We start from the raw sequence: 16806 nt of genomic DNA, 5'->3' as shown, positions 1-16806 counted from the left end.
TGTTATAAATGAGAAACTTCCCCAACGACATATTCTGATGCTTTATTGTACAATGGAAGTGACTCTTGGTTCTCAAAAGCTCTGCTGGGAAAACACAGACTATATTGAATCCTGTTGAGTTGGGGAGGTGGGATCTATACCCCAACCTCAATGAATGTAAATAATTGTCAGTCCATAAAGTTTTTACTGCATCCTTCTATTTGCTGGGCAGTGTAGGGATTCAAACTAAGAAAAAAGACATTCCCTATCCTTGAGAAGTTCACAGTCTAATAATTATGTTTTTTTTAAGCCACAGTCAAGATAAATATAACGTAAGCCACAGAAGAATGGTACTTGAATTAAGAGAGATTGGAGAAGGCTTTTTGTACAAGATGGGATTTGTTATGGCACTTGAAGGAAGCTAGGAAAGCCAAAAAGTAGAAAGTGAAAAAAAGGGAGCATTCCAGATTTGGGAGACAGAGAAATTGTCCAGAGTTAGATGATAAATTTTCTTATTCAAGGAACAAGAAAGCTGCTGTGACTAGAGGATATGTGAAAGTATTAAATGTACATGAAAGGTAATACATAGCAAAATATTATTAAATATAATCAGATATAAACCATGATAAAGTTGTAAATTCTTAAACACCATAGGTCATACCTTGTGATTTATTTACAAAGTGAGAAACTTTTTAGGTGAAGAACATCAGCTTTTGGTTGATTGGCTGTCCATATAAGCAAACCACATTGCTGGGCACTTTGGATAGGTGAATGAATTTCAGTAGGTGAAACTTTCCAGTGGTGGAAAAATTTGAGGCATAATTTATGCAACCATGGCTCAATCACTTATTTAAGTTAAAATCTTTGTATGTTTATGCTTTGATACCTAACTGGATTAGTCTAATGATTCCAAGTTTCTAAGATGGAGAATGCTATGGTGATTCCAGATCCAAAAAGATCACTGAAGGAATGAATAAGAGAATCTTGGAGATAGAAGAGTATTTTAAAGTTTGTTTGATCCTAGATTTAGAGCTTAAAGAGAACTCAATGGTCACTGAAGTCAACTCATTCTATAAATAAAGAAACAGAAGCAGAAAAATTTAAATGACTCCCAGGATCCCACAACTAACAAATGTGTAAGGTGGGACTTAAACCCAGGTCTTCTGCATTCCAAAACCCATGCTTTCTCCACTGCATCCAACTGTCTGTCCTCCATCTAGCCTGTTTCCTTCCTGATCATGAACCTTATGGGATTTCTATAATTCCCCACTTTAATATCTCCAGTATCAAGACACTTCCCAAGACAACCCATTCTCTTTCTGGCTACTGCAAATGATTCACAATATTTTCCTTTTGTTAAACTAATGGATTACTCCCTGTAACTTTCGGCTATCAGTCCCAGCTCTTCTTCCCCCTTCCCCCAGATCAAGGAAAGCAGAATAAATTTAGTCCTGTATTCAGAGAGTAACTGACTTGTCCCACTCCCTATCCCTCAGGGTTCTCTTTTCCCTGCTAAAATGACTTAATGTAGTAGGAAGAGTTTTAGCCTGTTTCTTACTTGTGTGATGATCAGCAATTTACTTGACCTTTCTGGGTCTGCTTCTTCCTCTGTACAATGAGGGAACAGAAGTAATCTCTGAGGTACTTTCCAGCTCTAGATCTCTGATCCTAGGATCATTGGCAGCTTTCTGGCTAACTAGACAGAGTACTGGGCCTCGAGTCAATGAGATTTGAGTTCAAATCCAGACCTAGTCACTGGTGGACTGTGTGACCCTGGGCAAGTACTTAACCTCTGTTTTCCTCAATTTTCTCATATGTTAAATAGGGATAATAATAATAGCATCTACTATTTAGAGCTGTCACGATCAAATGACATGATATTTGTGAAGCACTTTGGAAACCTTTAAAGTTCCATATAAATGCCAGTTATTATTACCTATGATATCCACATCTTTCAATACTTCCCTCACATTGTGCTTTAATAAATAAATAAATGAAATTCAAGAGTGAGTCAGAAACACCTAGGTTTGAATATTATGTCTGATATTTATTAGTTACATAGCTATAATTATCTTAATTGATTCTCAATTTCATTTCTTGTTCAATGATAATGGTGGAGGTGATAGTATTGATGGTAATGATGAAGATGAAGATGGTGATATTATCTGTAGGCCCTATTACACAGGCTTGTTGTGAGGCTCAGAAATATATAAAGTATTTTGCAAATTTGAGTGGCTTAGGAAAATATTAGCTATTGGTAGCAAACACTTTCTGGTTTTCCCTGGTCACGCTCTTTGGGGAGAAGGCTTTGACAGGGTTTTGATTGACAGTGAAGCCTGAGTTTCAGGGAAAGATCCAGTGCTTTTCAGGACAGCTGTATAATGGAATTTTAACATCAAAATAAAGACTGAAAATGAGATTCTCCTTGCTCTGGTGAAATTTCAGCATTTCACTAATAATCTGCATAGGATGCAAATGAATGAGTCTCATAATCCCTTGTCTCTGAAAGAAATTGAACCTATCTAAGAGGAAGTAAGCTGAAAATAATAAGAGTTTTAATAAAATCTCAGCACAGGACCTACAGTATTGGTGCTGAGCTGCTTCAAGCTACTGGCAAATCCCATCTAAAAAATCAGTTAGGAGATATATTCCATAACTATATCTTGCAATCTAGTCTGAAAAATAAATTGAAGAGGTCATTGAGTGTCCTCCTTTAGACACAGCCCTAGAAATAGAGCCGCTGGTTTCCAGCTATGAGAAATCATGCTAACACAGGAAGATGAAGTCATTCAGTAAAGAACCCTGTTTACTTCTTTTCAGCATCCTCAAGAATCTTTGTTTTCTTGGTGCAAATTCCATTTTAACAGATTTCAAGCCAGTTTTTTTCAATTCATTGATTTAAACTGGAATGTAGTTTATTAAATATTCCCCACCCCCAGAAATGGGGGTAAAACTTCAACATCTTGAGTATATATATCATGATCCTAAAAAGATTATTGCAATGGTCTAGAGTCAAGCAGGCAACATGCATTGCACAGGCCTTGGGATGGCATAGCATCTTTTGAGAATCCTGAGATGATCATAGAATTGGAGCTTTAAGACCAAAAAAGAAATGGACCTTAGACACAATATAGTCCAACCCCGTTACTTTATGTATGAGGAAACTAAGAACTAGGGAAGAGAAATAACCTAGCTATTATGAGGCAGAGTCAGTCTTGCATAGAGTTCCCACAATGTCAAGTCTAGTCTAACTCATTTGGTAACAAAGAGTACTCCAATGGTAATTGACAATTCTGGTTGATAGTAAGCCATTGTTCTGGGTCTGGTGAAAGTTTAGTTTTTATTCAAAAGTCAGAAAGCCAGCTGTTCTGGCTTATGGCTGCCCCAGCTGCAGAGGTGGGAGCCAGAAGCCTCTCTGGTTTCAAAGGGTCCTCGTTGGTTCTGGGGCACATCAACAATTAGATTTGGGTCAGGGGACAACATGCAGGGGCAGTCTTCCTTAAAAATCCAGGCTTGTGCCTTGGCAAGGCGACGATTTGGATGGCCTGCTCTAGGGAGATTATCCAGTACCAACAATGCAAAGAAGGCCTTTGATGCATTTGTATATCCCACATCCCCAAACATAAATAACTCAGTGTCTGTCTTAGCAAAGAGTCAGAATTCAGTGGGTCTGATGTAAAGGAATGAAAACAACAGCCTGTCTTCCATATTACTTATCCACAAGTCCTGAGACCTGGATTTATGAGCAGTCTGCCCCTGTTCCCCCACAGAGCAAATGCTAACACAGACCCTCTCTCAAATTCCTAGGAGTTTGGCCTTCTTCATAGTATAGGAACTGTGAATAGCCTCCATCTCAAAAGAAGCTCAGAAGGGTCTATTCAACTAAAATGGATATTGGCTCCCTGATTATATGAACTCTCTCAAGGACAATACAAGTAGTCTGGCTGCCCTGCCAAAGGCTTACTTAGTTTGCTTTCCTTTTCCTAAAAGATGAAGCAATAGACGTTGATGTTTCTCTTATGAAACACTCCATCTCCCAATGTACATCTCCCAACTTTTTACCTTTCCACTGATTATTCCCAGTGCCTAGAATGATGCTGCCCTCATTTCTGCCTTTGGGCTTCCCTGGTTTCTTTTAACATTGCTCAATTCTATCTGCTGACTGAAGCCTTTCTCTTCTCTCTTGTTCCCTTCTCACCCCCATACCTTGTCTTAGAGATAATAGAAATCATAACATTAAATATTATTTATATGAATACACACACATATTATATGTATAATATATGTAGATATTATAACATATTATATATATATACATATATATATATATATACACACACACACACACATTATATATATATATGTTCTTATTGGACATCTTCATAGGTGAGAGAAGTGTTATTCTTAACCCCATTTTACAGATAAGGAAAATGAATTATTTTAATAATTCAATAATATTCAATAATTAATTCAATTATTTCAATTAGAGATTAAATTTTGCACAGTGCATATACACACATTCTATGGTTTCCATCCAGTTAGTTACCTCCATCAGAATGGGAGCTGCTTGAGGTCAGGGACCATATTCTTGCCTATTTTGCCTATTTTTATGCATTTTGGATAGTGCTTGACACATAGTAAGCACTTAATAAATGCATGTTGATTTGCTGATTTAGACCTAACTGCCCTTTGTGGAAATACTTCACACCAAATGGTCTGCAAAATCCAAACAAAACTCTGGAATTCCAGACCAGATTTCAAATCCATTAAACAAAATTTGATATAGTCAAAATGGTTTCAGGCATATTTAATAGCATTCTGACAGGAGGATAAGAAAAGATTGTACTAAAATCAGCAAACATTCATTAAGCACCTACTACATGCACTGTGCTGAGCACTGGGGATTCAGGGGAAAGAACCTGACTTTCAGAAGCTCACCTTCTAGTGGTGGGGGGTAACAGAGAGAGAGTATAGTGTATACATCAGATGTATAACATGGGGTAATAATAATAATTACCATCATAATAATAACAATGTAGTAACTTTGGTGCTGTTGTGGAGTCATTTTAGATTCTGCATGACCCCATTTGGTATTTGTCTTGACAAAGATACTGAATTCACTTGCCATTTCTTTCTCCAGCTCCTTTTATAGTTGAGGTAAACAGGATTAAGTGACTAGTCCAGGGTCACCCAGCTAGTATCTAAGGCCTTATTTGAACTCAGGAGAGATGGCTTTCAGATTATTGGTACAGTACCCCCTACCTGCTTCATGTGGGACTTATTAAGCAGTCAAAATTTGCCCAGCAATATCCATACTTTAGCTTAATGAAACCTCATAAAATCTCTGTGTGGTGGGCATTAGATTAATTACTACCCATATATATATTTTTTTTACATTTTAGGATACTTGGATTTAGAAATGTTAAATGATTTGCTCATATTCACTTGAGCAGCCAATGTCAGAGGCAGGATTTAAATCCAGAACTTGTTAATTCCAAGTTTCTTGAGAAGAGGGGTTATGTCTTATGTATCTTCATGTCTTTTCTAGTACCTACCACATAATCATAAAACTGGTATTTCATAAATAGCTAATGAATCTAATAATAATATTTAGTATACTAATGATAATGTTTGAGTTTTCTAAATAGCTATTGAGACTAATAATAATAATCAAGTCTAATAATAATTATAATAACAACATTTGAGTTTAATATATAGCTACTGAGTAAATGGCTGATTGGATAACCATTGTGCAGTAGAGAGGATTCTGGAACTGAACTGGAGTTCTGGGTTAAAATCTAGGTTATACCTCTGATTTCCTATATGATCTAGAACCAGTTACTCAATCTCTTTAAGTCTCTATTTTCTCACATGTAAACAAAATGAAAGGAATGAAAACATTTTTTAAAGTATTATTTAAGTACTTCCTATGTGCCAAATGTGAAGGCTGGTCCAGATGATTGCTAAAGTCCCCTCCAGTTTGAATTTTATAATTAATCACAGAATATAACTATAGTACCAGCATTTTGGTGGAATAGTTAAAGGGGCATATTTTGCTACCCCCAGAGAAGACACACTGGGAAGGGAATGTAAATTGTTAGCACTAATATCTGTCTGCCCAGGTTACATGCACCTTCAGAATCTAATGCTTATTGTGCAACAAGAAAATGGTATTTACCCACATGTATTGTATCTAGGTTATAATGTAACACATGTAAAATGTATGGGATTGCCTGTCATGGGGGGGAGGGAGCAGAGAGAGGGGGGGATAATTTGGAAAAATGAATACAAGGGATAATATTATATAAAAATATATAATAAAATTATTAAAAAATAAAAATAAAAGAAAAAAAGGGGGGCATATTTTGGAAGCACATAAGGCTGAAACCACATCTTAGAAAAAAAAAAAAAAGCCTGTGGTTCAAATATATTCCAAATGAACCAATACTGCTTTAATTGAATCCATCTGTTTTCTTGGTAATGAGAAGGGTTTTTCAAGTTCTATGGTTCCATTGAAAACACACATTCTGCCTCTTTTTTTGTCATAGGTGGCTAAGGATCTTCTTGCCACTCAGCCTTAACTAAGGATTGTCTCAACTGCATTCTGTCCATGGGTGCATTCACCTCTCCCCGGTGTGTTTCTTACAGACAGAGCAGCTGATAACCCTTTGGACCCTCTTTGTCTTCACCATTGTGGGGAATGCCTTCGTGCTGTTCTCTACCTGGAAGAGGAAGAGGAAGTCAAGAATGACCTTTTTTGTGACCCAGTTAGCAATCACAGGTGAGCCATTGAGAGGGTGGGAGTGGAGAAATACTGAATGGGCTATCCCACTGGTTATCTTATCTGTACCTATGGAGGCACAAATGACCCAAGATAGTACATAATGCAAAAGTCATTTTCATTCCATTTAAACTCCCTTTCCTGGTCCTCAATAATCCAAGTTCAACTTGTCCAACTTAATTTTACACAATCTTTCATGTGAATTATTCACATGAATTAATTTACACTGAATTATTCATCCTTCTCTATTCTCTCCAGCTGTTAATATCCCCTTTCAACTGCCTGCTGTTTCTGTTCTCTCCCAGATCAAACAATCTTGTTCCTCTCACTCCCTACCATGTGCTATACTTATTTGTATCTAAAATATATTATCCCAGTAGAAAATGTGTCTTGAAGACAAAGATTGGGCGATTGCCTTCTCACTTCCTTCAAAATTCTACCCACTCCCATTCAGGGGTTCTTAACCTTTTTGGCATGACATGGCCCTGTCCCCCTTTGGCAGTTTGCAGAAGCCTGTGGTTGGCTTCTCAGAATAATATTTGTAAATGCATAAAATAAAATCTGTTAAATTGGAATAAAAATGTATTTTTCCCTTATCCAACTTCACAGACTCCCTGAAATCTACCCCTGGACTCCTTGGGATCTCATGTACCCCAAGTTAAGAACTCAGCACTACCTTAAGGCTCCAGAAAAGATGTGTGCTGGGACTCACAAGGATTGTGAGAGTTTCACTATTCACACCATGAAATTTCTTGCCAGTTGAAAACTTGGTAGAGTTTCCCATAAAGCAGTTCTCTATATTAATTAAATTACATGTCCAGCCTCTAGTTCCTTTTAAAATGATTACCATTAAGGCATTGGCATATAAATGGACTGTACTATTCCTTTGTTAATGAATTGTCTACTCAGAATTCGAAGAGAAACAGCAAGTCTGTGCGATAATTACTGAGATTGAGTGTGACTCAACCAAGTTCCAAGATAAATGATTAATTCTTTTGAATATGACAATCTGTTGTATATTTGAGAAACATGGACACCAGAACTGTTGTATATTTATGAGATATGAAATTTAGAGGGTTATAAACTGATTATAATATAATTAATCATAAACTAAGATGAAGTCACTTACAGAGATGTTCAAAAGACTACAATTAGGAAGAGAACATATACCTCCAGAACTGCAGCAGCTATGCTTAAAGCTAAAAGTGACATATGCTACAACTGCTGTTAAGGACTAAGTATCTTATCAGAGGAACAGTTGAAAAGGAAAAAAAAAAACACTCAGTGGGCTAATTGGTTTGACTAAGATGCCCAATGAGGTATTACTCAAGCACATCATGGATCAATTTAGATTAGCAATGGAAGCATTTATTCAACTCAGAAGATCTATTCATCAAGGAAACTTTATGGGCAGGTTCTGAGACAGAAAGGACACCAAAGTTTTCAGTTCCAGAATTTGAATTATCTTAATAGGTTTTCCTCTCTTGTTTGCTTCATTGGCAAGTTTCTAAAAGTGTGTCTGCTCTTTCCCTAGATCTGAGTGCATTAGTGGGAGATTGTGGCCCAAGATTGTGTGTAGATTGTGATGGTTTCATTTTTATGCATGTGTTTTTAATATATGAGCATCTGTCATATTATGATTATTTCTTTTGCCCTGTTGCTAAGTAAATGTTTATTTTAAAAAAAATCTAAAAGCATCACTATGGTGAATGACTGGTTGTATAATTAAAAATTCATCACTGGGGGCTGAAGAGCAAGAGTAATGATTTAAGTAAGTGGATTTACCAAAAATTAGGGTTATCTCTAGTCCCTGAGAAAATTTCAGTATAGCCATATTATTATGGTTATTCTCTAGGAGCCAAGATCTGCCAGTGTGATGACATGCTGGAGTGAATGAGCCAACTGAGAGAATAAGTAAATGTTCACATGCCAGTGTAGAAGTCAGAGGTGGTGCAATGTGAATAGCATCCCCTGTCCCATTACATATATATATATATATATATATATATATATATATATATATATATATATATATATATATATGTATATATATATATATATATATATATATATATATATGTATATATATATATATATATATGTATATATATATATATGTATATATGTATATATATATATACATATATATATATACATCAACATAAACTTTACAATTGATTAGCTTACAATCTAATAAGGGGTTATGATTTACAAACAAAAAGTATGTATGACAAAGTGAGATATCAAAATTTATCAAAAAAATGTGTAAAAATAAATACAATTCTTAATCTCAAACAGCTTACAATATAACGGAGAGACAACATGGAGACAATTATGAACTAGAGAGATATATTCAGGGTAAATTGAAGGTAATCTCAGAGGAGGGCTTACAATCTAAAGGGAAAATATGATTTGAAAACAAAAATATGCACGACATAGTGAGATTTCAAAAGGACAGAGATAAGATTTAAAGAAAACAAGAATGGAAATATTCAGCTACTAAATTATCCTTTATTAAGCAAATTTTCTAAGAGCTGGGCTAGACACTGGGAATACAAAAAAGTGCAGAAATAAATACAGTCCTTAATCTCAAATAGCTCACAGTTTAATGAGGAGACAACATGCAGACAATTATGAACCAGAAAGATATATTCAGGGTAAAATGAAGGTAATCTGAGAGGAAGGGCACTAAGATTAAGGGGGAAAGGACTTTGTGTGAAAAGTGAGATTTTGGCTGAAACTCAAAGGACACTAGGACAGCCAGGAGAGGGACAGGAGGAGGGAGAGCATTCTGGACATGAAGCACAACCCATGAAAAAAGGAGTGTCCTGTTCCAGAAACAACAGGGAGTCGAGTATCAACAGGACATAAATAGGATATAAAAAGCTGGAAAAATAGGAAGGGCATAAGTTATGAATGACTTTTCAAATCCAATAAAGGATTTAATAGTTGATTTTACAGATGATTGGCAGCCAATGGACTTTAATAAATAAGGGATAACAAAGTGAGATGAGCTAAATTTTGGAAGATCAAGTTGACATGGGAGTGAAGGATGGTGGCCAAGTGGGAGATCTGAAGCAGAGAGATCAACTAGAAATCTCATGCAATAGTCCAAGCAAGAGATGAGAGGGTCTGCCATAGGATTGTGAAAGTGACAGAGAAGACATGTGCAAGGGGACATATACAAGAAATGCTATGAACATAGAAATGGCATGAATTAAACCCTGATTAGATATAGTGGGTGGGAGTGGAGATTTACATCTAAGCAGTGAGATCAGATGCTTTGGAGGACGGAAATATCTATACAAGCAGTGGAGGTTTTAGAGAAGGGAAGAATAACAAATTCAGTTTGGGGTATTTTGAGTTTAAGGTGTCTTTAACAATACACTCCTAGATGGGTAATAGAAGATAGGAGATGGGAGACCAGAGTTTGGGAGAACGTTAGACTCAACAAGTAGATTTGAGAATCAACTTCATAGAGATGAAATAGAGAGATGGTAGGAAAAAAGGGGAGAAGACCAACCAAGACAGATCCCTACAATGTTTAGAGGGAATGAACTTAATGAAGAGCCATCAAAGAGTTAGAAGAGTATTGAGATATGCAGAGGGAGAAACAGGATAGAGTAATACCTCAAACATTTAGAAAGAAGAGAATATCAAAGAGAAAAGGTTGCTTGAGAGGATAAAGAAGTGCAGAAAGGGAAAGAAAGCAACCAGTAAATAGCCAGAAACAATAGAATAATATTTTTTTTAAATGAACAATAGAAAGACAGAAATGATGGAAAGGGGACAATCTTCTGGAAAAGATCAAATCATTTTTGCTTATAGAGAAGAAGAACCACGTATTCATGTAAAACAGAGATGAAGGAGAATATGGTGACAGAAGGCATCTGAGTGTTGAGTGATAAGATGAGTTGAGATTATGAAAGATAAGAAGATGGATCTCAAATGATCTCAAATTTTTCCAATTAAATATGAAGCAAAGTTCTTATTTAAGTGAGTGGAGGGACAGAAAGAGACAGACACATAGACAGATGAGAGAGAGAGAGAGAGAGAGAGAGAGAGAGAGAGAGAGAGAGAGAGAGAGAAGAGAGAGAGAGAGAGAGAGAGAGAGAGAGAGAAAGAGAGAGAGAGAGAAAGAGAGAGAGAGAATGAGAGAGAGAGAGAGAGAGAGAGAGAGAGAGAGAGAGAGAGAGAGAGAGAGAGAGAGGAGGGAGGGAGGGGAGGGATGGAGGGAAGAAAAGAGAGAAGGAGGAAGTAAAGAGGGAAGGATAGATGAAAGGAAAAAGGAAAAGGGAGAAAGGAAGAGACACAAAGAGAAAGATATAGATATATCTGAAATGTGTATATATCTGAGATATACACACATCTCAGAGATGTACACATAGAGATATATCTGAGAGATGAGATACAGATATTCCTATTTCAATTAGTTATTCTTGATTAATTGATACTGAGTTTTGTGGTTCCTACCAACTGAAGTAGCATACCAGATGTAATACTTTCTAAATTTCAGTGTTTCTACAGTACTTTTCTTTTAAATTTTGAGTTTCAGATTCTCTTCTCCTCCATCCTTTCCTCATGCTCTGAGAAGGCAATCAATACAGTATCAATTATACATGTGAAATCATGCAAAACATATGTCCATATTAGCCATATCGCAAAAAATAAAGTGAGAAAATTTTCTCTCAGTTTACACTAACTTCATCAATTCTCTCTTTAGACATGGATAGCATTTTTAAATCATGAGTTCTTTGGAATTGTCTTGGATCATTGTATTGATCAGAATAGCTAAGTCTTTCACAGTTGATCATCATTACAACTTTGCTGTTACTGTGCACAATGATCTTCAGGTTCTTCTCACTTCATTTTGCATCAGTTCACATAAGTCTTGCCATTTTCCCTCTGAAACTTCCCCCCATAATTTTTATGGCATAATAGTACTCCCTCACAATCATATGCCACAACTTGTTCAATTGTTTCCAAATTGATGAATATCCCCTTGATTTCCAATTCTCCATTATCACAAGAACTGCTATAAATATTTTTCTATATATAGGTTTTTTTTTCCTTTTTCATCAATCTGTTTGGGATACAAACCTAATAGTGGTATTGCTGGATCACAGGGTATGTTTTATGGCCCCCTAATCATAGAATGATCAGACCAGTTCACTATTCTACCAACAATTCATTAATATACCCATTTTCTCTTATCCCATCCAGCATTTGTTACTTCTGATAGATATGAGATGATACCTCAGATTTGTCATAGTTAGAATTTCTCTAATTAGAGAACTTTTTTCTTACAAGTGCAGGTAGTTTTTTTTTTTTCTGAAAAACACTAGTTCATATCCTTTTACCATTTACCAGTTGGAGAATGGCTCCTATTTTTATAAATTTGACTCAATTCTCTGTATATTGAGAAATGAGGTCTTTATCAGAATTTGCTGTAAAATGTTTATATCATTTCTTCATCTAACATACCTTTTAATAAAATATAGCTACATTAATAAACTCTTTTAATTAGGCATATTTTTGCTTTTTCCTTTGAGCCGTAGTTGCTACCTTTTCCTTTTTTTACCTCAGCTGAATCATATTAGATTCTACTGTAGCCTTTTATTTTAACTATGTCTGTCTTTAGGAATCAAGTGGGTCTCTTGAAAACAATCTATTATTGGATTTTGGTTTCTAATACATTCTACTATCCATTTCCATTTTATATGGAATTCATCTATTCATTAAATATCCCCTTTGAAGGATTAAATTTCTTTTCATAATATTTTTGTATCACTCTTGTTGTTTTCCAATTTTTTACCCTAGCTCTTCCAGGAATTCTTGCTGGGCTTGAATCCAATTTGCATTTTTTTTTCTTTGAGACATTGGTCACTTTTTCATTGTCTTCTGCATTTGTATCCTGGTCTTCCATGCTACTGTACAGTTTTCAAGGAAGAGTAGCATTAATGGTGTAAGGTTTATGGTAGTGGTAGCAGTAGGAGTAAGTAGTAGGAATAGGATAGTTTTTGAATTGTATTTGAGGGACTTAAAATTTAGATGATTTCATTAGGGTCTCAGATTTCTTTTCAAAAAAGATGGAAGAAACTTCCAGCTCTTAATAACTTCTATTTCATTCCATTTCCCCAATTCCTACTTATTTCCAAAATTAGTTTTCTTACTCCTTTCATTCATTTATTTCATAGTAACTATGAAACTGCAAAAATAAGGAAAATTGTCAAGGCCTCCCACTAGCTGAGTGAAACAATTAGGTGACATAGTACTGTAATTGAGCCTGGAAATAAAGAGAAAATATTAATATCAGCTACCAGAATACTCAGAACCTAAATCAGAATATCTTAAGGCAAGAAAGAACTTTAGAGGTCTTATTCTTAGTCATTTTAATACAATAAAATGAATTTTAAATAATTAGAAAATTTATCAAAAGGAAGAAAAAGTTGACAGTATACTTACAAATAAAAGGAGGAAGACTAAATGCTTTGCAAATATTTCTTATTTGATTCTCATAACAATTCTGGAAAGGTATTATTATTATTCCCCATTTTATAGTTAAGGAAACTGAAACAAAGGTTAGGTGATTTGCCTAGAGATCCCTAGCTAATAAGTGTCTTAGGCCAGATTTGAGCTCTGGCTGACCTAAGAGCTTTTCAATTCCAACATCAAAATCACGAAAATTGAGAATTGGAAAGGACTTCAGTGGCAATCTAGTCTATTCCCATTCTATTCTAAAATACTTCATGCTATAATATTTCAACAAGTGGCCATCCACTATGTCCATAAAAACCTTCAAAGAGGTGACCTACTCCATTTAGGGAAGGCTCTGATTCTTGGAGAATTTCTTTCTGACATTCAGCTGAAATGTGCCTCTGTACATTCAGTCCCTCTTCTTCATGACAAACACCTAAACATTACCATCACATGCCTCTGAATCATATCTTCTTCAGAGCAAACATCACTAATTTTGTCAGCTGATAGATACATCTGGGATCTCATCTAGGTGTATAACCCTTCCAGTGAGACAAATGAAGGGTGATCCATGGCTTTTCATTCTATTTGACTCCTCTCTGTGTTCTCACAGATTATGGACAACCAATTTCATAATATGAGTTTGCCAGGTGATAACATGACAAAGAGGGGGGTCTTCTTTTCAGTTACATTCTATCATGAAGATGTTGATAAAACACTCCATTGGTTAACTCTTCCTCTTGCACATGGTCAACCTGTCTTATTGTTTAGTGTATGTGTCTTTGATGATAATCTTTTCTGTGTCCTTTGTATTTGGATTATACATGTGGGAGTCTAGTCACAACATCTGTATAACTCCATTACCCATTTTTTGATTGACAACTTCAAATCCTTCAAGGGCATATTGCTTCACGACTCACAGACATGAAATATTATCAAAAGAATATTTGGGCTGATTTAAAGATTGATACTATATCACTAAGGAAAATAATTCTACCCTCATCCTCTTAATCCTCTCTATTTCCCTCTTTGTCTATTTTTCTTTGTCTCTGTCTCTCTTTATCTCACTTTCTCTCTGTCTTTCTCTGTCTCTCTCTTTCTCTTTCTTCCAACCTTCCTTTCTTTCCACCATTGTCTTCATCTTAGTTTCTTGAGGTTAAGTAGTATTTTTGCCTCTTTTTGTATAACACAGTGCTTAGCCAAACAGAACATTCATATTATCAAATAGAGTAAAAATTTCCATTTCACTGGAATTTATTAAGATTGGGGGGAGTGTTGACATGATTACATCTGCACTTTAGGAAAATAACTTTAATGGCTGAATGGGGGACGAATTGGAATGGGGGAAACTTGTGTCTGGCAGACCCTCCAGCAGGCTATTGTAACAATGCAGAACTGAGATGATGGGGACCTGCACTAAAGTAGTGGCGATGTCAGAAAAGAGAAGGAAGCACTTTCCAGAGATACTGCAATAATGAAATAGGCCTTGACAACAACTTGGATATAGAAAGAGAGATAGGTAAGCCTAAAAGACTTGGAGAATAGTGTTGACCTGTATAGTAATAAGGAAAGTAGAAATTGGGAGAGGGTTTTGGGGGAAAGGTAATGCATTTCCTTTTAAGCAAGTTGAGTTTAAAATATTCTGGATGGCCAATTGAATATATGTGAAAGGCTGTAAGATATGCCAAATTGGAGGTCAGAAGAGAGATAGAGATGAGAGGTAGATATGATTAATAGATCCAAAAATATAAATATGAATGACTAGATGGAAAATGAAAAAGTTAATTTGACCCATCTCAGGAAAATAAATCTGTGAAACCATTAATAAGAGTATTAGTGAGATGACTTTTAGTCTAGTGCTGAATCTCAAGGAATTATAGCATCCTTTGATCCAGGTATAAGGTTTCATAGCTTACAAACAACAGATAAAGCACTGACTTATAAAACAGAGCACCAGAGGACACATATTCCCTCCTTATCACCACTTTGGGGGCCAGTCTTGTTTGAGTTCTGGAAAATGAACCTGTATATGTAAATACAATACAGAAAAAATATCTCCATATAGCATTAGTACCACCATTATCAGTGCCTTGATATTGTTAAGCTTATATAATGAGGTAGAACAAAGAAACTGAAGCTCTTCACAAATGCACTAATCTAGTAAAAGCACACCACAGATAGTTTCCCATTTACCACCCATGGTTGGTGAGATAAGGATAAATACAGGAAGTGGTACAAATGTTTTGTCACCCATGGTTACACTCTTCTGTATCTTAATCATTCTAACTATTTCTCTCTATTCATTCTCCTCGCTATTGTAGGAAGGCCTCTATTCTGACCAATCTACTTCTAGTGTAGAAGATGAAAATCATTATTATCAGATTAACAAGAGATTTTCCTTCAAATGGTCAAAAAAATGTAATCCCTATATTTCAATACAGCATTGCTAAATATAGAGGAAAATGGCTTGCTACACAATACTTCCCTGTGGCAGATATGATTTTCATTGCCAAAATAAAAAATAAGGATCAGAAAGTGAATGAATTAATATCAGAATAGCAGTGAATTTTTTTTTTGCTAAAATGCAGGCAAATAGAATACAACCATAAACTTAATATTTAAATGAGTCTTTGGTTTCACTGAGGTGTATAGTGTCTCCATCAATCAAGATTGCAATGCTAGGACAAAGGATTTAGAGCTCAAGAGGATCTAGGAAATCATCTAGTTTAACCTACTCTTTTTTCAAATGATAAACAGAGATCTCCCCCCCAAAAAAAAATAATTTGCCAATGTTTCAGATGAAGTAAGTGGTAAAGCCTATATTTACACACAATTCCTCTGTCTCTGATTCCAGTGTTGCTTCATTACACCACTGTTAGCAATCGTATGGGTTTGATGCTTTAACTGAGATAATATATGCAAGATGCTTTTTAAACCTTAAAGTTCTATATATATATATATATATATATATATATATTAACAATGATGATAACTGTCTCATGGGTGGGTCATGCATGATTGTAACTCATAAATTCTTTAGAGCGTCTAAGTTGTGTTGGGCCTTAGACAAATGTATAGTGAAGTCTACTCAAGATGTCTTATTCTGGGTAATTGTTAATTTTCTTGCATAAATTCTCCCTAGAGGAGCCGCATATTGCTCCTTCCTTGGAACATTTTAATATTTTATGGATACTGCTGCAATACTTAAGTTGTCCATATGTTGCCCCTTGCTCTTGAAAGGTAAATGATCTATTTCATTTTCCAGCCATATGAATCCTTGATATTCTCTGAAATACGGTGGAGAGAGTATTGTTTTTAGAGAAAAGTCTCCTAAATCTGTGGTCTATACAAATCTAGACAACTCTGACTAGGTTTTAGAAAAGCTTGAAGGGGAAAAATTTATTAATTATCACTAATCTATTCTCATCATCTAAAGTGAAATATGAAAATTATATTCCATTTATTTGGAATAGATCATTATGAACCAGGATTTTCAATACTTATAAACTTTAAAACAAAAATATTGAAACTGATTGGGTATCAAACCTGATATGTACATTGCCTTGTTA

General features: G+C 35.4%; 1 protein-coding gene across 2 annotated transcripts in view; it reads left to right on the top strand.

The window, feature by feature from the left end:
• The window catches only part of NPSR1 (neuropeptide S receptor 1), a 191061-nt gene that overhangs the window by 10469 nt on the left and 163786 nt on the right, over window positions 1-16806 (top strand). For both annotated transcript variants that reach the window (XM_074284310.1, XM_074284309.1), the window contains exon 2: window positions 6628-6760. In XM_074284310.1, the coding sequence (XP_074140411.1) occupies window positions 6628-6760 (133 nt within the window). The remainder of the gene's footprint in view (window positions 1-6627; window positions 6761-16806) is intronic.

The sequence above is a fragment of the Sminthopsis crassicaudata genome, chromosome 1 (assembly GCF_048593235.1).
Source record: "Sminthopsis crassicaudata isolate SCR6 chromosome 1, ASM4859323v1, whole genome shotgun sequence".
In the NCBI taxonomy this organism is placed as follows: Eukaryota; Metazoa; Chordata; class Mammalia; order Dasyuromorphia; family Dasyuridae; genus Sminthopsis; species Sminthopsis crassicaudata.
Note: the sequence above shows the minus strand (reverse complement) of the source record. Positions and strands in the feature narration are given on the sequence as shown.